This window comes from Zootoca vivipara, chromosome 16 (genome assembly GCF_965207765.1).
Source record: "Zootoca vivipara chromosome 16, rZooViv2.hap1.1, whole genome shotgun sequence".
In the NCBI taxonomy this organism is placed as follows: Eukaryota; Metazoa; Chordata; class Lepidosauria; order Squamata; family Lacertidae; genus Zootoca; species Zootoca vivipara.
Window position 1 is genome coordinate 25,778,355 of NC_142599.1, and position 23,109 is coordinate 25,801,463.

The following is a 23,109-nucleotide window of genomic DNA, read 5'->3' on the forward strand; positions in this document are numbered from 1 at the left end:
ACCTCAGTGAGTCCATGGAGAAAAGTCATTGGCACAAGATGCATGACTGATGTCCCAACAAGACTTTCCAGAGCCTGAGTCATATGGCATCATTGCAATGAGTCCTGCTGGGCCTGCAGGCTGAAGGAAAATGCTAACCTTGGGGGGGACGGGACTTAAATGCTCACAACGGTGCCTGCATTTCCAATCACTAAAACACCCAACAGCTTTTAACAAAGGAAGCTGCCATATATTCAGTCAAACTGCTCGTTCAGAGCAGCAACTGCTTGTTCAGAGGCAGCAACTCTCTCCAGGATTTCAGGTAGATAAAGGCCTTTCTTGTCATCACCTGCTACCTAAAATGCTGCAACAGGAGGGTGCCATATTGGCTAGCCCAGAGTACTTCTGAACATTTTGCAGAGTGGCGCTTCCCTTTCTCCTGGACCAACACAGCTATTTCTGAGGGACTTGGGAGTAGAGAGAAGAAGGGCTTCCAGCAGATGCCCTCAATGCTGGCTGCTTTAGAAATCTGACACACCCTTGCAGGACATCAAAACTTACTCTGAGCTGTTGGGGCGATGTTTTCCGTCAGGCGGAAGTTCTCGTCCACGCTGGTGCAAATCCCGGTGCTGAACATGGACGTGCCGCATTCCTGGGACCACAGGGGGGCACAGGCCTGTCAAGGGAACCGGACATAAGAACCCGCCCAGTCACATTGGAGACGAGACACAAACTGGTTTGAGTGGAGTGCTGCCGCCTGTCTGCAGACTTTACTGAGCTAGATAGACAAATATTCTGACTCAGTGTAAGGCTGCTTCCTCCATCCCTGTGTTCTCTTTTGCCAGACAATTCTTAGCATGTTCAGAATCAGTTTCGGGTACAATCAGGAGGGGTTAAACTAGCAGTTCCCAAAGTGGGTGGTACTGCCCCCCCGTGGACAGTGGGGATTACCCAGGGGGTGCTAAGAGGCAACCGGGGGGGGGGGGCGTTGGAGTTGTCAATGACTCTTAAAAGCTGGTATCACTGGATCAAGTTAATCCATTTTGTTTAATTAATTAAACTAGTTTTAACTGGGTTTTGAATAAGCATTCAACTATGGGCTCATCCACAATTACACGTATATACTCGAGTATAAGCCAACCCAAATATAAGCAAAGACACCTAATTTTACCTCAAAAAACTGGGAAAACCTTATTGACTCGAGTATAAGCCGAGGGTGGGAAATGCAGCAGCTACTGGTAAATTTCAAAAATAAATACCGCCCTATGCCTTTCCTAGCTGTCAGGGGCAGGGTGAGGGGAGAAGCGACGAGGAAGGATCCCTTCCTCGCCGCTTCTCCCTCCCCGCTGCCTCGCACAAAGCAGGCATAGGACGGGGGTTCAGACAGTCGCAGCACAGCGCTTCTCCAAACCCCCGGCCCTGTGCCTTTCTCTGCTGCCGCCTGCTTCACTCGAATATAAGCCGAGGGCGGCTTTTTCAGCACATTTTCTGTGCTGAAAAAGTAGGCTTATACTCGAGTATATACAGTACCTTTTGCCCCATGCTTCCTAGGCACAGGTCTGTGCTTTAAACCGCTGTGTCCAAACATCCCACCCTGCGGTGCTTTCCTCGTGAAAACCCACTAAATCGGAATAAGCAGCAATTTGGGTTTTCCACTTTAAAGTGCAGAGCTGTTTCGTGGCACAAAAGCAGGTTTGGATGAGCCCTGTTTTGAATTTTATTGTGTTATCGCCTTCCTTAGTGAAAGGTGCTTTTATTTATTTTTTTAATAGGGTAGGGGACACTGGAGTTGAGTTTAGGGAACCAAAGGGGAAATAGCCCAAACAGGTTTGGGAATTTCTGGTTTAAAGGCTGGTTCTTGCACCAGTGACACGGATTAAAAAACAGGGCCTGTCCCCGATAAAGAGGGGCAGCTGGCACATATGTAATTCATTATACAGGCTGTGGAATTCCAAGTTTCCCAGCGCAAAACTTTTGAATATTCAGTTATTCATTCCATTTGTTCACGGGTCCCATCTCGGGAACCCTTGTCAGCGCTGCGGGACTCAGCCCCACTACCAACAACTGCAGCTCCCCTGACTGTTCATTTGCTGCTTTGAAAGGCTGTCCTGCTCAACCCGCTTTCGGGGCCTCGCTGCCCTCAGGCCAGCTTCAAACAGATGCTCAGGCGGGCTTTGAGAGTAAACAAGAGCCTCACCACAAAAATGCCAGCCAGCCAGGCAGCAGCTAACGGCCTCCTCTGCTTGCAGGGAACGCCCAGCCAAGCTGCCCTAGATACCAGCCACAGCCTCCCTGGCCAGCTGTTCAGGGAAGGAATTTAGCTCCTTTGGGTGTGCCATCGTTGACTGCAGCTGTGATCTTTACAGGCACACCTCCATTAAAGAAGCCCCACCCCCCACCCCGCCGTTACTTGCAAGTCTTTGGCGGGCAGAAACACGACAAGCAGAGCTTTCACAATCTCTGCCTTTCCATCAGGGGCCACGTTTGAGACTCTGCACAATGGTTCTCCCAGGTTGCCGGTTTCTCTTTTTCAAGGCCACGATCCTCCTACACATTAAATCCCCTTGCTTAGTAGGAATTAAATGGGTTGTTTGTCCATGGACAACAACGGGCTTGTTGCTAGTCATGTGACAATAAAACTGCCGTAACTATCATGAGACACGACAAAATAAACCCATTAACTATTCTTGAAATACACTACTTTAAAAAATATATAAATAGATCTTGACTATATCCAAGGCAACATTTTTGTCAGTCTTGCTCCATTCTGCCTTGCCTGTTGGCTTTCAGCACACCACGCGGCTCCTAAAAGACATAGGGGCTTTGCTAAGATTGGAGGTGGTGGGTGAATGGGAAAACTACCATCAAAATCCCTAATTTTTGTTTCTTCACTCTGCTTTTCCGAAACACATCCTGCATCCTGTTTGCAGGATGCATGCATACACTTCTTTCTTCCCTAGTAAAGGAACTGTTCTATGTCTTTTCATTATCTTTGGTAAAAATGACAAATTGTTTTTTTTTTTTTTTGCAAAGCCAGGTTGCAAAACCCTCCGGCTACCACAAATTCAGTGCTTGAAACATTGTATGCAAGGAATGGGACCAGCCTCTTGACTGAAGGAGATACAATAATAATAATAATAATAAATTTATTTATACCCTACCCATCTGACTGAGTTTCCCCAGCCACTCTAGGCGGCTCCCAATCAAGTGTTAAAAACAATACTGCATATCATACAATACAGTGTGGTGTAGTGGTTAAGAGCGCTAGACTCAGGGCTGGCTCTAGGTAGACCCCTGGTGGCACGGTGCGCCAGGGCTTTGCCGCGCGGAAACCATGCTGCACCCTGCAAGGGCGGGGGCGCCGGAGCGATCTCCGCCCCTCAGCGCCAGGGCGGCCGGCCTGCTCGAGACTGCCCTGGGTAGACTCGTAATCTGGGGAACCGGGTTCATGTCTCTGCTCCTCCACATGCAGCTGCTGGGTGACCTTGGGCTAGTCACACTTCTCTGAAGTCTCTCAGCCCCACTCACCTCACAGAGTGTTTGTTGTGGGAGAGGAAGGGAAAGGAGAATGTTAGCCGCTTTGAGACTCCTTTGGGTAGTGATAAAGCGGGATATCAAATCCAAACTCTTCTTCGTATATAAACTGATGCCCCAGATGCATGTGAATCTATACCCCAAAGGGCAAAATACACATACCACACACGTACCAAAATAAATGAAAGACAGACCAAAATGGCAGACTTCATTTTAGAAATAAAATATGGGGCCATGTTGGGAGCCCCAGCCTTCTGGTTCACCTGGCTTCCATTGAAATAATAGCAGCCTTTCCTAGGCCTCATTTTTGTGCATCTGTCTCTGTTTGTGTTTTCAATTTAAATACAGAAAAAGACACCACAAATATTGCTCACCACAAACCCGTCATCTTTGTTGGCCACAAGCGACATTCCAAAATGCATGTTTTTGATTTGCCTGGAGTTGTTCTGCAGGGCCATGTCACCTAATTTTAGTTCACAAGAGGCCAGCAAGGGGGGGGGAGGAATAGAAGTAAGAAGAGGAAGCAGAAGGGGATGGGGGCGGGAGGGGAAGGACACACACATAAAATATGAGCCTTGCATCAGATCATGGCTGGGACTGGAATTAGAGGTAATAGCTACCCCTGTACATTAAAACCCTCCTCCGTGATGTACGCCTGCCCTTGCCTCCCCCAAACTCTCCATGAATTCTGCTGCAAGTCTTAGGATCACACCCGATTGATTGATTGATTGATTGATTGAGGATGGTCACAGAAGGGTACAACAAGCCCTAAATCAGGGAACCTGACGATAAATCCGACAGTGAGCTGGCCTTGCTGTCTGTGCTCCATCTCCCTTCCAATTCCACAATTCTATGAGTTTTATGAATCCAGGGACACAGTGCCAGCATGAACAGACCATGCATGCTTAACCCTCATGGAGACTTTGGACCAGTCACTGCGACTCAGTGCCCAATTGCTCGCCCAGTTTCGAGGCTCAGAAGCTCAGCTTTTCAAATAGCTGTATTTGTCCCTCTCTTCGAAAAGGAAGAGCAGGGGGTATGTCAAGGCTTCAGGGAATCCTATCCCTTTCAGGGTGGGATGCCAAGAAGAGGAAAAAAACAAAAAGAATTCTTACCAGGTAGCTTATTCAATATTCACAGAGAGAGAGACGAAGGAATGTGGTCTCTCTTAGTTAATGGAGTCCCACCCTCTGTCCCTCCTATTCTACATCACCCCTGCACTGGCTGATCTGTGCTTTCTGCCTCTGGGTTTTCTGTTCTATTACTCTCAAGGCACACCATGTTCTGGGAAAAGCGGGGTGGGTGGGTCAGGAATGCTTTCAAGAGACACTTGAGTCTGTTAGCTGTCTATCCCCTGCTGCTCTCCCAATATTTCCCAGCTTCTCCCCCCCTGCAGCCTCTGCCTTCTGCAAGCCACTGTTCTAAATCTATACTGTCTTCCTCTTCTAGGGAAGGTGCAGGAAGTTGGGAGGGGGGGGCAGTTCCCACCATTCCTCCTCAGTCCAGCCCCTGACAGGGGGTGTCCCAATTTTTGGAACAACATCTTAGCTTACCTGCTGTGCCTCATGAACTTGCAACTTCTAGACTCATTTTGGGACACTGTGCTAACTTATTGAATAAAACCTTTAAGCCATCCAATCCCAGCTACAGTATGAGTTCTGAATCTGATGGGGGAGAGGCAGGGCAAGTACTTACCAGCAATGACGTCATTACCTACCTATGTTGACTTTGGCGCACGTTGAGTTGTTCCTCTCTCCCACAATGCACTTGTAAACGTCACCTTTTCTGTCATCTGCCGTCCCATCCCAAGGTGCCCCCACCAGCATCCTGTTGAGATTTATTTATTTCATTAAATGTATAAACCAGTTGACTATAAAAAGAAAAAGAAAACTCAATACGGTTTACAAAAAACCCCACCAACCCTCAATAAAACACAGTTTAAAACAGCCATTCATAACATTCAAATAATAATTAAAATCAATGGTAAACTAAAAAAAAGTCGGTTGTAGAAGAGTGTTAGTTAAGTGTATTGTGTATTAAGATTTAGTTAAGTCAGGCATCCCCAAACTTCGGCCCTCCAGATGTTTTGGACTACAATTCCCATCATCCCTGACCACTGGTCCTGTTAGCTAGGGATCATGGGAGTTGTAGGCCAAAACATCTGGAGGGCCGCAGTTTGGGGGTGCCTGAGTTAAGTGTTGTTATGGTATTGAATTTTTAAGATTTAATTAGAATAATAGGTTTAGATAATTATTAAAAAGATTGGAATCAAGATTTGGAAAGTACTAAGGAAGTGATATACAGTATAGAAACGTAGTTGGGAGGGAATGGAGGAAGTCGACTAAGATACATGATAAAAGATTGATTGGAAATATTTTTGTTTTCGTTGTAATGTTGATATTTTGTTATGTTGTGTATGTATTGTGTTTTCCTTGTTCTGTTTTTCTATGTTGTATTGTTGCAAAAATCAATAAATATATTTTTTTTTAAAAAAAACACACCACATGTCAACATTCTGGATAGGCTTGTCTAAACAAAAATGTTTTCAGCAGGTGCCAAAAATCCTGCCTGATGCCATTAAATGCATTATAAAGTCAAAGTAACATGAAACCACGCCAATATTTGTGTATTGTTTTCTGGAGTATTGTGGCATAATTTTGCAGGTAAAACATGGTTCTTTGCAAAGGGAGTTTTTCACATGGAATTAGGAGCCATGGGTTCATGTCACTGGCTAATTCTCTGGCCTTGGTCAAAACAGTGCTGCTAACGTTTTGCATGTGGCAAAGCTTTGAAGGGTTATAAAAACACTGTCAATCGCTGCGCCCCATGCAGCTTTTAGGAGCTGCCCCAGAAAAGAGGAGAAGGAGGCAGCAGCTCTATAAAACAAGTAGCCACCCCCCCCCCTCTATTCTATAAAATGGTAGAGTAAATGTGCTACATTACCTTGCAGGATTGTTGTGAGGGAAATCACATATTGCACCCCCAAAAAAGAAGAAGTTTGGATGTATTTATTTTAAAACACTATTGCTGTACTGAAAACTAGATGATGAACTGTGAAATTTGGCAGGGTAGAGTTGGATGGAGGTTTGTGTAGGAGAGAGAAAGGAGGGGAAAGAAAGAGGGAGGCCCTTTCCCCTTGCATTTCCTTCCTCCTGCTCAATTTCCCTCTCTCATTCCCCCCCCTTCATTTTGTCCATCCCTTTCCCCAGGGGGTCCCCAAAACTATTCTCACCACCTCATCTGCTCACTCAATGCTTCTGGGAAGAAGCTGGAGAAAGGAAAGGGGGGAATCCCTAATACATTGCTGGCGTGCGCGACACATACACACACACACACAGAGAGTTGGCTTCGGAGAACCCAGTTCTTGATTTGGGGAGGGGATTGAAAGTGTTTCCAACACGTTGCCCCACTTTCTCACTGAAGTCAGTCCCCCAAGCTCAGCAGCCCCATCGCCCACTCTGAGATGCCTTTTCCACGGGAAACAGAGTGATCCTGTTAAACTTTGCATCTGATTCCTGGATTCCTCACCGCCAGCAAGCTCACAGATTCAGGGGCGTACGAAGTGGGGGGGGCGCCCTGGGTGCCACTGGGGGGGTGACAAGATGGCCCCTGCCTCCCCCCAGCTGTAGAGCAGCCGAGGGTGCGTGCAGTCCGTACGGGCTGCCGCTGTCATGGGCGTCCATACAGGGTGCCTCTCGCATGGTGACGGTACGGGCTGCTGCTCTTGTGCGCCAGCCCATATGGTCGCCGTACATGCGCAGTCTGTACAGGATGCCGCACAAGCACACTCCGTACAGGATGCCTCTTGTGTGGCTGCCCGTACAGCCGCTGCAGGAGGAGCAGACTTCAACCTCCTGCAGGAGGCAGAAAAGGCCCACCAGCTTGGACGGCTTTAAAAGAGGATGAGACAAATTCATGGAAAAGGCTATATCAATGACTACCAGCCGTGACAGCTATGCTCTGACTCCAGGAAATGTTGCCAACCCTTCAAGCGGATCTTGCAGCTGCAGTTCCTGCAATGCAAGTGGCTGAACAAGATGATGACCTCTTGGGTCCCTAACTAACTCTACAATTCTATGATTCTACGCAGCTTTAACAGTGTGGCTAGCACCAACAGAGAATGACGAGCATTATCTCCGAGCTGAGAAACCTTCCTACACCACAAGAGAAGGCCTGGATCAGTTGGCAACCTTAACCCACACTGAATCCCATTTTCAGGCCAAAAGCTCAGGTCTCCCTGATAACATCAATTCATGATACAGGTAGGTAGCCGTGTTGGTCTGATGTAGTTGAAACAAAATTTAAAAAATTCCTTCCAGTAGCACCTTAGAGACCAACTATGTTTGTCATTGGTATGAGCTTACGTGTGCATGCATCTGAAGAAGTATGCATGCACACGAAAGCTCATACCAATGACAAACTTTAGTTGGTCTCTAAGGTGCTACTGGAAGGATTTTTTAAATAAATTCATGACACATCCTATTTCCAACTACCGTACCCCCCCCAACTCCCCCGCAACATCATTTCAAACTAAGGGGGCCAGACATCTGGTGAACCCATTCACCAGGACAGCCTCCATGTGGCTCCGAGCCATCAAGGGATGCTCCAAACACCCACCAGCAGCTATGGCGGCTCCACACAGAGGCTCTTCTTGAGTGCCTCTGTGTTTCATGTGATCTTTGGACCCAGTTCCCTGGCCACTCTTAATGGCAGCATATGGAAGTCTGACATATACTGAATTTCTTCTCCATCTGTGAATTATTCTCAAGTGCACGAGTGCTGCCAACAGTTCCCTTTTGTTCTTTTATTCTTTAACAAAAAGGCAGCGGATGTCCAATTGGGGAAATCATTGGTGCAGCTCGGAATTTCCCTTTCTGATTCAGGACTGACGCAGGACTGGGGTCTGGAAGCTGCCTCAGAGGTGGAAGCTGCCTCAGCGGAAAGGCAGAAACGAGCAACAGGGGGCTGTTTTTAGACCTGCATTTAGGCCTCAGGGGTGTGGTGGGGGGAGACAGATTTTGAGGTACCACAAGTTGTCAGGAAATCATTGCCTGTTTCATTCCTTAGATCCTTGGCCTCAAAGCCAAAACCTTCATTCAAATAGTCTCCCCGCCCCACTGCTGCTAGAAAAGAAACGCTGAATGTTTCAGTACGTACCCTAGCCTCCGTAAAAAATTCCACCCAAATTCGCCCCTTAGAGATATATCTAGAGATGCTTAAGGAATCATCTTTATCATCATGACTATTTCAGTTTATTGCCTGGGTTATTGACCACTAGGTTCTAATGTTATGAGAGGGGGGAAAGCTTTGCTCTAACTAACCACTTTCTCCATGCCATGTGTAATTTTATAAACTTCTATCATGTCACTTCTTTTTTTACCTTTCCTCTAAATTAAAAAGTCCCAAACATGGCAACCTTTCCTCATGGGAGAGCTGCTTCACCCCTTTGATCATTTTGGCTGCCTTTTTTCTGAAACTGTCTCCTGCTTTACAATACCCTTTTTGAAGGGAGGTGACCAGAACTGAGTATTCCTAGTGGAGTCACACCATAGATTTATATAACGGCATAATGATGTTGGCAGTTTTATTTTTCAAATCCTGATCCCTAGTTCAGATCATTTTCAGAGATGGAGCACACTGGGGTCAGCAGACCCCAATGTTTCCCCAGGACAGACATCAAGCTAACTAGCCTGTAATTTCAAAGGATCCCTCCAGGTTCCTTTTCTAAAAATTGGTGTTACACTGTCTTCTTTCCAGTCCTCAGGTGTGGAGGCTGATCTGAGGGACCAAGTTACATATTTTTGTTAGAAGATTAGGAAATTCACGTTTGAGTTCTAGGGTGGATTCCATCCAGACTTTTGTCAGGTTTCATTGTGTCTGTTAGGCCTAGATTCATCTCATCATCGCTATCTGCCTCAGTTCCTCAGACCCCCTTCCTGCACAAGTTAGTGTTCAGGCACTGGGAATCTGCCCTAGATTTTCCACTATAAAGACGGATGCAAAGAATTCCCTCAATCATTTCCCCCCCAACCTGTGAGAGGGTACAGACAAACTCCACTCCCTTAGGTCTTGGCACTCAAAGTACTAATTTGCCTCCCTCCTTTAGAGCAATATAACCCCCCCAACCCCACAAAAATATATTTGTAGACAGAACGGGCCTAAGACAATTTGCTCCCTGTGGTGGAGCAGGAAATCCTCCACTCACCACTCACCGCCCATCAAATTGCAGTGTCAAAGGCTGACCAAGTTATTTTGGCACCTGAGGCCAAAAGATAATCCCATCAGCATATCTTCCCCTTCCTGGCAGCAGTAAAAATGCAACACACTTTTATGAAATAACTAGCTGTACCCGGCCACGCGTTGCTGTGGCTCATTGCGGAGGTGGGGGTGAGGAGAGGAGAGGCCTGGCCTGCCTCCCGCGACGTCGGCGTGGGAGGTGAGGAGCAGTGAGGCCTGGCCTGCCTGCTGGCCTTCCTCTCTGCCCGGTGGTGGAGGTGAGGAGAGGAGAGGCCCGGCCTGCCTCTCGGCCTGCCTGCTGGCCTTCCTCTCCACCCAGCGGTGGGGGTGAGGAGCAGCAAGGCCCGGCCTGCCTCTCGTGCCGTCGGTGGAGTCAGCTTCGGGGCCTGGCCTGGATCTCGTGGCGGTGGCAGCGGCGGCGGAGGGGTTCGGCCTGCCTCTCATGCCGTCAGCGGAGGCAGCTTTCAATGAGGCGGCGTGGGCTGGCTTTCAATGAGGCGGCGGTGGTGGCGGTGGCGGAGGAGGAGCCTGGCCTGCCTCTCGTGCCGTCGACAGAGGCGGCTTCAGGGCCTGGCCTGGCACTCGAGGTGGTGTGGGCGGCGGCGGCGGGGCCAGGCCTGGTGAGATAGGAGGAGTAGGAGCAGGGGGCGGGTGGGGGCAAGGTAGGAGGAGGAGGGGCGGGTGGGGTTGTGGGGTTGTGGGGTGGTACTACACAAATAGCATCTGTTCCTTTGACGTCCACTGGAGGGCGCTATTTTTTTAGACAAAATCATGTTTTTACCTGTGACAGGTGTGACATCTGTATAATCTAAGGTTATGCAAACACTCGCATGTTGGAATGGAACGTTGTGTCAAAATTTGAACGCAATCGGTCAAGCGGTTTCGGAGAAAAGTCATCATACACAAACATGGACATTTTACATTTTTATATATATAGATAACATGTTAAATTTTTAAAAAGTAAGCAGCAACTAGGCTGCCCTTCCACGACACTGGAAATAGCTGCCTGAGTCAGTCAGCTCACTTTGTCTAATAGTAGGGCTGGCCCTGGAAGGACATGTCTTCCCTTAGGTTTCTGGATAACTGAACAAGAGGCAGAGGCTGTGGTTTTATGCTTCCATGTACAGCACATGTAAGTTTTGGTGACAATCTATAAAAAAGAGAGAAGTGGTCATATTCAAAAAAGCTATTGCGGGTTAGGTTTAACCAGCCTTGACTTACCATTTCTGCCCCTGGGCTGTGTACTGAAGGACTTTGTACCCAAACTGTGCTTCCTGTGGGCCACGGAAGATTTGAGGTCTTTTCACATCAATGTTAAATGGAGTTCCAAACCCTTGAATGATTGCGAAAAGGAGAGAGAGAAATTGAGAGCATTTTTACAAATACATATTACTTATATTACTGTCACCTGATATGTGTTTTTATTGTGAGATGCTTTTAGCACTCAAATGAAAAGGCAGGATAGAAATCTGTCTAAATAAATAAATGACACAGATTTGACACATTAAGTGACACATATTAAACATCTAATTAAATAAATGACACCCTTTTTTTGTCCCCATGCTGTTTTTTATACTGGCAGTGCTGGTTGTATTGATACTGCTTTGAAGTCTGTTTTGCTATCTGTTTTTGGTCTGCATTATATTTCATGATTTTGTTCACCGCCCTCAGCACTTTCTGTTGAGAATGGTGTAAATAATAGTGATAATTATGGAGATCTTGGGGATTGCAATACCTCAGGTTTCATAAGAATGATGGTCACTAGAGACGCTATAATACAGTATATGATTTTATTTACCGTATACATACAGGCCGCGTATAAAATTGAAAGGCTCACAGCATTAACACGCCTACAGACACTCCAACTGGCCACCATTAGGTTTGGGAACAGGAGCTCCCCAATACCATCGCACTGGATTCTCACAGCAAACAAAATCAGGTTTTTATGTCTTCCCGGCTTTTAATGAGGGTGAAAGAGGAGAGCGCAAAATATGGTCTGAAGCTCAACATCAAAAAAACCAAGATCATGGCCACTGGTCCCGTCACCTCCTGGCAAATAGAAGGGGAAGAAATGGAGGCAGTGAGAGATTTTACTTTCTTGGGTTCCATGATCACTGCAGATGGTGACAGCAGTCCCGAAATTAAAAGACGCCTGCTTCTTGGGAGAAAAGCAATGACAAACCCAGACAGCATCTTAAAAAGTAGAGACATCACCTTGCCGACGAAGGTCCATATAGTTAAAGCTATAGTTTTCCCAGTAGTGATGTATGGAAGTGAGAGCTGGACCATAAAGAGAAGGCTGACCGCTGAAGAATTGATGCTTTTGAATTATGGTGCTGGAGGAGACTCTTGAGAGTCCCATGGACTGCAAGAAGATCAAACTTATCCATTCTGAAGGAAATCAGCCCTGAGTGCTCACTGGAAGGACAGATCGTGAAGCTGAGGCTCCAATACTTTGGCCACCTCATGAGAAGAGAAGACTCCCTGGAAAAGACCCTGATGTTGGGAAAGACTGAAGGCACAAGAAGAAGGGGACGACAGAAGACGAGATGGCTGGACAGTGTTCTCGAAGCTACCAACATGAGTTTGACCGAACTGCGGGAGGCAGTGGAAGACAGGAGTGCCTGGCGTGCTCTGGTCCATGGGGTCACGAAGAGTCGGACACGACTAAACGACTAAACGACAACAAGCTCCACCTGCAGATTAGACTAGTCCTCCTTTCACTGCACTTCCACTTTGAGGTGTGCTCAGTACAAATGTCACTATTCCGCACCAGGGTGGGAAATACAGCTTGGATTGAGAAAATCTGGCCAAAATGTATCATGAGCAGAAGGTCATGCAGAGGATGCATAACCCACAAGAACTTTAACGCCAGCAAAGTGAACAGAAAAAGATGTTGTGCAACAGCACTCCAGAACTAGAACCAAAAAAAACCCCATGGCCTGAGTGAGAGTCGACTCAGGCACTTCCTAGTAAGGTAAGCTAGAAGGGCCAATATACACTATGCTGGCTAGGGAGGGTACATATTGGCTAGCACTCAGGCCGTCACCAATACTCCAGAGTATATTGATTTATATTATTAATAAGGTAAGCGAAGCATTACTGAACCACTTTTCTTCCTGACATCCTCCAATTTGTCTCATGGAAACATTCACACACACACACACACACACACACACACGGGGGGGGGGAGTAGAAATATTACAAAATTACCCAAAAAAACAAGCAATAAAATAAACGTCAACAAGACTCATATTCCACAGGCAGAAACAAATACACTGTAAAAAGACACTTTACAAAACCCCAAAGAAGGAAGGGTTTCAGTCCTGAGGAAGGGATTTCCAGAGCCAAGGTGCCACCACAGAGAAGCCCCTGCTACTCATACTCATCAAGCTAACCTGAGATAGGGTGTGAGTTGGTACTTTCTCTGAAAACCTCAATAGCAGTGGAGGCTAGTCCACTGGGATGACTGCGGCACAGCTCTCCCACTGAAAATGTCAAACAGGGTTTGTTTGTTTTTTAATTCCTCCTCCAAAACTCAAAGCCACACACTACTTCTTGTCCCACACATGTTTTAAAACTTCCTTGAAGTTACAGAGGAATTTTTGTCCATCTTCTGTTCTCTGGCCAATCAGCTCTCTGCATCACTCAGCCAGTCCTAATCCAGAAATATAGCTAGAGGTCCTTCCTATCCCGTCTAAACAGGAAAACCATGTGACTGATCTGACTGCCAGAAAGTCAGCCCTAGTAGGAAGGCTCCTACTGTCTATTGCTTTGGGACCTGTTACAGCAGATGTAGGAGATGACAGGAGATACTTCAAAAGCAGAATAATAATTGCTTCTGAGCATGCTCAGAGCTGTTTCCTTGAAAGCCACAACCCCATAGTCACCTTTGACTGGACTTAACCATCCAGGGGTCCTTTACCTTTTTTACATTAGAGTTGTTTCCTTGAAAGCCAGAAAAACAACAATCCTATTTTGAGGAGCTTGGAGGGGGGGGTTAGTTTAGTATTAGTTTTGTGCCAGAGAGAGAGAACAAGCAAGCAGGCAATTATGAGTGTCTTCCTATAGTAAATATCTTTTTTAATCATTAAATCACCTGGTGTGATTAACTCTGTACATGAACAGAGAATATGATGCCACATTTTCAGGACTGAGTCAGGAACTGCAAATATATTCAGCTATGCTCTGATGTGCCCTGGTTCAAAAGGAAATAATCTCCCCCAGCCCCCGGGTTGGAATTCTTTGTTCTTTTAATTTAGAGGAAAAAATGTTTTGGATAATGAATAGTTAAACTGATTTTCCCCTGGAGGGTGGGTTGTTTTTGTTTTTTTTTTTGGCGGGGGGACCATGCAACGGGAACAAAAATTTCCTCGCATTTATATCTGTGGGGTGTTTTTGGCACCGGGGAATACATGAATTCAGAAACTTATGTCATCTGATAAGGCTCAATTTCCGAATAAGAGTTGTGGAGTCAATCTTGTCTGAAAATCATACATGGGCCCTTGCGCATGGACCCTCTTGCCCTGTCCACAGACGTGCAGAGAATCTTGGTGGGTTGTTTTTTTCAGGGAGGAGGAGACAGTAAGTAGCACTCTGCACGTGTGTAACGACACACTTTCCTAAACAACTGCTTTACAAGTCCTACTGGGATGAAAATGGCAGGGTTAAAAATTGCAGCTCTACCAGGTCAAAATGTTTCCAGCAGACGCTGCTTGGAATAACAGAATTGTAGAGTTGGGGGACCCCGAGGATCATCTAGGCCAACCCCACCTGAAATGCAGGAAGGAAGAGCAACATGGGATTTGGAGAGTGAAAGAAAAGAGCTAATCTATATTCACCTATCTCTTGAAGGTAGTGGACCTGGAAGCATCAATTTGGTTACTGTCTGGGGCTGCAGTTTTGAGTGGGGTGGTGGTGTTCTTCAACCCCCACCCCTCTCCAAAATTGCACCCCAAAACTGGATGATGATGAAGAAGAAAAATGATCTGATGCTTGCAGCTGCTGAAACAGCAACCCACCCACCGCAGTCCGCCATGGCACAGCCTTTTGAGCCAAAATTCCAATCCAACTTTCACAAAGTTCCCAACAAATTTCGTCCGTTTCAAGTTACCGGCACAATCCCACATCCTCTCAGCGAACGCACTCTGGGGGTAAGGGAAGGCCAGGAGCAAACGTGGGCCAGTATTTGAAATCTGGACAGAGTTTTTATCTTGGCTCTCCAAAAACATTGTTTACCCTTCTGGCTGGCTCAGAAAGCTTTCTCTGTTCTTCCTCTGGCAGGTAGTCGTTATAAGAAGGATTAAGCTGCGCCTTGGCTCAGCCTGAGAATCTGTTTTCAGCCCTGCAGCCCTGGTGCATTTGAGACAATAGTAAAAATGGCAGTGTTCCTGATCGTGCGCAGAGTGCCTCACTTTCCCCCTTGTCTCTAGCCTTGGATCACTCTTTTACACCCATCTGATATCAGGGTAAAGGCAGTGGTTTAATTTCTGAAATGGAGGGAAAGACCCCTGAATGCTGTTAAATTAGAAGTATTAATTTATGCTGTTGTAATTTTGTTTGTTTACCTTATGATAGAATGGTCAAGTTGTTTATTGGTCCTGTGTATTTGATTTTGTAATTTTTGTATATTGATTTTCTCTGTTTTTTATTACTTTGTTCCCAGCTCCAGGATCGAAAACATTCAATAAAGAGCGGGCTATAAATACTGCAAATAAATGAATAAATGACCTGAAGCCTGCAGAACAACCGTACTATCTGATGAATGCAATCCTGCTCTCCAATTGCTGCAGTTACTCCACGGCAAAGGGTATGCCCTCTTACACGCTGGAAACCTGGGCTTAGCCAACCATACATAGCTGAATGTTGGAGGTCCTTCATACGAATTGTACAAATTGCTTTCCATATGAAAACGAGTATCAATCAAAAGATAACACGGAAGCAGTCGAAATCTATTTGTTGGAACTAAGTTTGCCAGTGTTCTGCTTTTGTCAGGAAGGAAGGAAGAAAAACAGAAGCAGGTAGCGTCAAAGTCATCATCGCCAGTATCTGAAGGAACGATTTCCAGAAACAGAGATCAGCAGCAATAGCCCTGCCCTCCCAACGGCAGCTCAGAATCTGGCAAAGCCCCGGAGAAAAAGAGCAAAGCGTTTCCTGGCTCACAAGTGGATGTGTATGGAAAGGGTGTCGCTGTCCGTGCCTCTCGCACAATGGCACCTCTGTCTGTCCCTGCCCGATTCCAAATGCCAAGCGGAAACAAGCAAAGCAATCATGGACTGGTAGAAGCTGAAATTTACCATATATATCTCGACTTCTTACTTCTGGAGAATGTGCCCGGCAAACTACAAGTTCAAAAGTAAACCTTGCTGTTTGTACCGTGCCTTTGCCAGATGTTTTGGACTCTTAACTGGAGCTGATTGGAGGTGTGGTCTGAAACATCTGGAGGGCACCAGGCTGGCTGGTGTAGTTCAACTACTGGTGGTGAGGGGAGGGAATCCAAAAGTCTATACTCTAAGGCTCTGCTCACACTCGGAGCTCCCCTTTACTGGGAATGTGAGCACAGCCTTAGAGTCTAGACCAGGCAACCCCAAACATCATCGCTGACCACTGGTCCTCTTAGCTAGGGATCATGGGAGTTGTAGGCCAAAACATCTGGAGGGCCCGCAGTTTGGGGATGCCTGGTCTAGACTTTTGGATTCTCTTTGCACACTCACTGCGTTCCCACTGCTGTTTTTTTTTTTATAAAAAAACCTGCGTTCACACGATGTTATCCAGAATTCAGGTATGCGCCCTATACTTTGCTGTAATGTTGGATGCATTGTTTAGGGTTTCCAGACCTCCAGGTCTGAGCTGAACGTCTCCAGGTGTGCCTGGCCTCCTCCAGGTGGCAGGTGGAGGTCTCGAATCTCCAGGTAGGTGAGGGGGCATTTAATAAATAGATATATTAAGAAGACCATGCGTGCAGCTCGTAAGCTTCGGCCCAACAGGAGCTGGCTGCAAATTGTAGCATAGACACTCCAGGAGTGGAAAGTCGGTCCTCCTCTGCTCCTTCCCCCTCCGTCCCTATTGACCTATGTCTCTAGGGCCTGCCCTGCAACATCACCAGGAGCTGCCCCTAGATCTCAGGTTTGGGCCCTGTGTCACCATAGATAGTTTGCTGTCACCACTGCCCTCACTGATGCTAGTGGTGTGTGTGTGTGTGTGTGTGTGTGTGTGTGTGTGTGAGAGAGAGAGAGAGAGAGAGAGAGATAGAAACTGGAAAAAGGATACTGCTAGACTTCTTTTTTTGTTAGATCAGCGTTTCTCAACCGCTGTTCCGCGGCACACTAGTGTGCCGCGAGACGCTGGCTGGTGTGCCGCGACGTGCGGCAACGAGAAGGGCGATTTGCATTGTCACGTGCCTGGCGGCCGCCAATATACAACACTAACCCGCCGGAAAGGAAGCCGGCCGGGTCACGACGCGGGGCGAGTGCAGCTCTCAACAGCCACCACCACGGGAGGGTGGTTTTAGACAAACTTAAAGAAGCTGGCTGGATGCGCTCAACCTGAAACTTGCTGAGCAAAGGATTGTGCTGGCAGAGAAATCAGCGGCTTGTGAAGCCTTATTACAGGAGATTGCATCCAACACAGCAATTGGCAAGTGTTTCTTACAGTCATAATTATATAGTCAATATAGGGCGGCACAGAGTTAAATTTTTTAACTTTTTTAATGGTGGTGTGCCTCGTGATTTTTTTCATGGAACAAGTGTGCCTTGGCCCAAAAAAGGTTGAGAAACACTGTGTTAGATTGCTGTATTTTTGCCAATTTAAAATACTTTAAAAGGGGGGGGTTGTACCAGGGTCTTTCTCCTCACAAATCCCAAACTTTTGGTCTCTTCCTCGCTTCCCAGAGATCTCACACGAGCAGTCAAAATGGCTTATTTTCTCCTGTGGTGGGTGTAGCAAAAGCTTGGCAAAGGAAGCATAGCCCACAAGCATATTTTAGGAAACACCAATTAAAGGGGGCGAATTCAAACCAATCCGTCTTGCCTTTGTCTTGGAATATTGAAAGAATCCTTATGACTAGAGATGGGACACAACGCTTTTATTGAGTTCGCCTTTAAAGGCAAACCTACCAAATTTGGCATTTTTGTTAAATAATGCGCAAACTGAAACACAGCCAGCCTTCAAAATTCGCACTTCTCTGAATTTTGCAATGCAGTTCTCCAACAAAGGAATGTTTGCAAAAATAAAAATAAAAATGCACATGTTAGGTAGAAGTATGTATGCATGAAAATGAACATATTAGTGAAAATAACATACAAAAAATGCACCATATTAGAATTTGCTTTCAAAAGCGTGCACATAAAATTGCATACAAAAATATGTTCTCAGCTCTAAATTTCGCAATGCCAAGTAATGTGCAATGCAAAGTGTGCATGTAAAAAGGCATATAGTACTGAAAATAATGTACTAAAGATGCATTACATTATAGAGAGTTGCTTTGCAAAAAAAACACCCGAGTGTATTAGGCAAAATTGCATACAAATGTGTACACTGGGGGAAATTCACACTTAAATTTTGATTAGGACTTTGTTTCTTTTTTAGCTCACCCTAAACTGATGTGGAAATGTGAAAAACGGAATTTAAGAATGGAAAAATGAGAAACCGAAATTTGCAGATTGACCTATCCCTATGTTCTTCCAGCAGCTAAGAAGTCCAAGGAACAGTTATAGGCAGTTCAAGCACATTGCATTGTTGTTGCAACCGCATTTGGAATACTGTAGACAGTTCTGGTCACCTCACCTCAAAAAGGATATTGCAGAGTCAGAAAAAGTTCAGAAAGGGGGTTGGAGCGAATCCCTTTATTAAGAAAGGTTGTAGTGTTTGGGGCTTTTTTATTTTAGCAGGAACATGAGCATGAGGTGACATAACAGATGGGTATAAAATTACACTATGAGTCAAGAACATACAACGAAGCTGGATTGGGACAAATAAACTAAAGTTCTTCTCCAGGCAGCACACAGTTAAACTATGGAGCTCCCTCCCACAGGAGGCAGTGATGGCCACCAACTTAGATGGCTTTGGAAAAGGATTGGACTAATTCATGGACGCAGGTGGCGCTGTGGTCTAAACCACAGAGCCTAGGGCTTGCCAATCAGAAGGTCGGCGGTTCGAATCCCCACGACGGGGTGAGCTCCCGTTGCTCGGTCCCTGCTCCTAGCAGTTTGAAAGCACGTCAAAGTGCAAGTAGATAAATAGGTACTGCTACAGCAGGAAGGTAAACGGCGTTTCCATGTGCTGCTCTGGTTTGCCAAACCCGGAAGCTGTCTGTGGACAAACGCCGGCTCCCTTGGCCTATAGAGCGAGATGAGCGCTGCAACCCCAGAGTCGTCCGCGACTGGACCTAATGGTCAGGGGTACCTTTACCTTTAATTCATGGAGGAGGAGGAGGAGGAGGAGGAGGAGGAGGAGGAGGAGGAGACTATTAATGGCTACTAGCCAGGATGGCTATGCTCTATCTGCCTCCATGGTCAGAGGCAGTAATGCTTCTTGATACCAGTTGCTGGAAACCACAAGGATGGGAAAGGGGTCTTTTGCTCAAATCCTGCTTGTGGTTTTCCCAGATGAAGTATCTGGTTGGCCACTGTGGGAACAGGATGCTGGGAGAGGTGGGCCATTGGCCTGATCCACCAGGCTCTTCTTAAGCTCTTAATTTCTTTTAGGCTTCACTTTGCCCTCCTCCCTAAGTCTTCATCTCCGAGACTCCATCTGAAAAAGAAATGAGCTTCTGTACCCTTCTTTCCCCAGAGCTTGTGTGGGATAGTGACATAAGAGTTTAGTCACTAAGGGCAGCATCCAGCTCACTTGTTCCACCAGAACAAGGATTTCCAATTTTGCAATGGAAAGTGTCAGTAAAGGTATTGTCGAGCTTTGGTTCTTAAAAGTCATTTTTCACAGAGCAAGAGAAAATTGGTAGGTGCGGTGGGTCTTAGAGGACCATGTTAAGTTGTTTATTATTATTATTATTATTATTATTATTATTATTATTATTATTATTCTATCCTAACTCAATACAGCGGTACCTTGGTTCCCAAATGGCTTAGTTGACGAACAAATAGGTTCCCGAATGCCGCAAACCCGGAAGTAAGTGTTCCGGTTTGCGAACGTTTTTTGCCATTGTTTCCAGGGCCAATCAGAAGCCGCGCCTTGGTTTGCGAATGGACTTCCAGAATGGATTGAGTTCAAGAACCAAGGCACCACTGTATTTGAATAGCTGCAATCTTGTTTGTTTTTCTAATGCAACTGTTTTCTCTGTTTCTGTGAGCAAAATTCTCTGACATGGGGGTGTAATGTTTGTCAACATTAGTCTTGAGTCAAGTCCATTGTTCATCCTGCTCTCTACTTAGACTCGAGGCAGGCAAATTTTTTAAGATTATTTTCCTACACTTAACCCACCACCTTTCACAGGAATGCAGGAAGCTGCATAAAACTGACTCAGACCTTCGGTCCATCTAGCCCAGTATTGTCAGCACTGGCTGGCAGAAGCTCTCCAGCTTTGCAGGCAGGTTTGCAACGTTTCAAGGATTTGCTGTTTTTCAGAGCCCTAGCATTGTCAATAGATTTTTTTTGGGGGGGGGGGGAGTGGAGAACAAGATGATCTGGTGGAATAAATGGGAACCAAAGCTACCTCACCACTCCCTCCTGGCTTGTAGGAAGCTTAAAAAATGAAGCCTTCTAAATCACAACGGGTGCTGCAAAAGGAAGGCTCTCAAGAAGCCTGCAATATCCATTCATAAAAATATGAAAAAAGCTGGTTAGCAGCATCTCCAGAGCTGGGAGTGGTCCAGAAATAGTCAACAGAGAGAAAGAGTAAGGCGTGGGAGGGAAAGAGGAAAAACAGATTGTAGGGGGTGGGTGGGAGACTTGCTTGAATCATGTCCTTGAGATGGAGAATGAGGAGGAAAGGGCTATTGATAGCTATTAGGCACGATGGCTGTGCTCTGCCTCCATCACTGAAGGCAGTAATGCTTCTGAAGATCAGTTGCTGGAAACCGCAGGAAGAGAGAGGGCTCTTGGGCTTGAGTCCTGCTTGCAGATTTCCCATTAGGGCATCTGGTTGGTCACTGGGAGAACAGGATGCTGGACCTTTGGCCTGATCCAGTTGCCTCTCCTTATGTTCTTAGGAGTGTGGCTGAAGTGGCCCTGCCTGAGTCTCACCTGGAACACTTCCTGCAATCAAATCCTTACATAAAAAAATCCTCCTACACAGAAAACCAGCATATTATGTGGTGGTGGTGATGATGGGAGTCTAGCCTCCTTGCGGTGCTAGTTGTTGAAAAGCTTAATTTCATCCAGTCACATGAGTTCACACACACCTATAATCTGAAGTACAATTACAGGTGAAGTACGATTATGATTATTGGCTGGAAGCTGGGGAAACAGAGGCATGCCCTGCTCTGTGCTGAATCCAAAGCAGGAGGGGAATGTGGGGGGAGGTGTCTCTTAACTCTCAGTACCCTGAACAAACTACACTTCCTAGGATTCTTGGGGGGGAAGCCGTATGTGTTTAAAGTGGCATGATGTAGCTTTAAATGTATAGGCTGGGAAAGACTCTTGCCTGATAGCCTGGAGAGCTGCTGCCAGTCAGTGTCAACAATACTGGGCTAGGGAAAAGGAGTGTTATATATTCAGCAGTCTGTGTTTGCCTGAGCTTGAGTCTGGACTAAGGATTCTGAGCTCCTGTGTTCTGATTCAATACATGATGTCCAATCACAGAACATTCCAGGATTTGGGCCTCTGCCATTGGCCCTTGGACTCTGAGTCATGATTCGCAGCTTGGACGTTTTGACAGCCAATCGCGTTGGGAGTGGCCCAGGCTTTCAGAAATGTATACAGTGGTACCTCTACTTACGAATATCTCTACTTACGAATGTTTCTACTTACGAATGGAGCTCCATCCGCCATCTTGGATGCAGTTGAGATAGGATTTTTTTCTACTTACGAATTTTTAGATAGGGTTGCTTCGACTTACGAATTTTTTCTCCCAATGCATTCCTATGGGATTCGACTCACAAATTTTTTCTACTTACAAATGTGCGTTCGGAACGCATTAAATTCGTAAGTAGAGGTAGCACTGTATATGCAGTTGCTTTGCCCCTGTTCCCCAGTCATGTAGTTCAATAAAAAATTCTTGCTGTTATCACTGCATCTTGCATCGTGGGGACGCACCTACACTTCAGGCAGCTTCCTTTGTTCCAATGTAGTACAAAGCAAGTTCTTACTCCCAGTAGGATGTTCTGGGTGCCATTAATGGGTGGAAGAGTGGGAGATGAGACGGGTGTGACCCCCCAGGGACACGATCCACCTTCAGAAAGTTCTCCCGAACAAACCCCTCTGAAATGAACAGAGGTTGTGCAAAACTATTGATGTGCAATGTATGTAAGCCCGGGGTGGGGGTGGGTGGGATCTGTGGTGATTCCTCCTGGCCCCAAGACTCAAGCAGCCCCTTGGAAATGTAGTTTTGGGGGAAAATAGAACAAAGTTATTTTCAGTCCCAATGCAATAAAAGGCAGGGGGCGGCTTTTCCAATCAGACCTGATTTCTAAACGTAAATAAAACTTGGCTTCACTGTGCAAGATTGGTTTTAATATTCTGCTTTGCAAATCCAACTGGCACCTGCAAGATGCTAGATCTCTGCTTTCCAGCAGCTGAGGTTTAGCAAAGTGTATTTTCATGAGAAGCTGTTTTAACATCATGCTCAGGTCTTGCAGAGCTTACATTTTCGGGGAAATCCTGCAGTGAAGGCAAATGTGACCAGAAGTGATGAAGTTCTCATTATAACCAGAGAGAAGGAAATGAGGACCCCTCTTAAAGAGAGGGGGGGAGAAAGGTGTCTCTCACTCAGAGCTGGGGGAGAGCTGGCCGTTCATGTTATTTGGCCAATAGCTATTCCTGGTTAATCTCCCTCCGGGTTACATTTTGTGGTCTCTGTGTGAGTAAATCCAAGATTAAATTGGTGACTTTTTATTGTGGACTTTGAAACCATAACATGCTGGATTACGGCATGGCTGTGCTAGCGGGGGGCTGATGTGAGTTGTAGTCCAAAACATCTGGAGGGCATCAGGTGGGCGAACACTGGTATATAGGTAAAGGTAAAGGTACCCCTGACCATTAGGTCCAGTCGTGACCGACTCTGGGGTTGCGCGCTCATCTCGCATTATTGGCCGAGGGAGCCGGCGTACAGCTTCCAGGTCATGTGGCCAGCATGACAAAGCCGCTTCTGGCAAACCAGAGCACCACATGGAAACGCCGTTTACCTTGCCGCTGTAGCGGTTCCTATTTATCTACTTGCATTTTGACGTGCTTTCGAACTGCTAG

At 46.3% G+C, this 23,109-nt stretch overlaps 1 protein-coding gene across 1 annotated transcript in view; it reads right to left on the reverse strand.

The window, feature by feature from the left end:
* The window catches only part of ITGA10 (integrin subunit alpha 10), a 62,246-nt gene that overhangs the window by 37,282 nt on the left and 1,855 nt on the right, over nucleotides 1–23,109 (reverse strand). The window contains exons 2-5 of the mRNA XM_035098930.3: nucleotides 10,972–11,083; nucleotides 5,231–5,340; nucleotides 3,888–3,976; nucleotides 541–655 (exon numbers count right to left, since the gene is read on the reverse strand). Of these exons, the coding sequence (XP_034954821.3) occupies nucleotides 541–655; nucleotides 3,888–3,976; nucleotides 5,231–5,340; nucleotides 10,972–11,083 (426 nt within the window). The remainder of the gene's footprint in view (nucleotides 1–540; nucleotides 656–3,887; nucleotides 3,977–5,230; nucleotides 5,341–10,971; nucleotides 11,084–23,109) is intronic.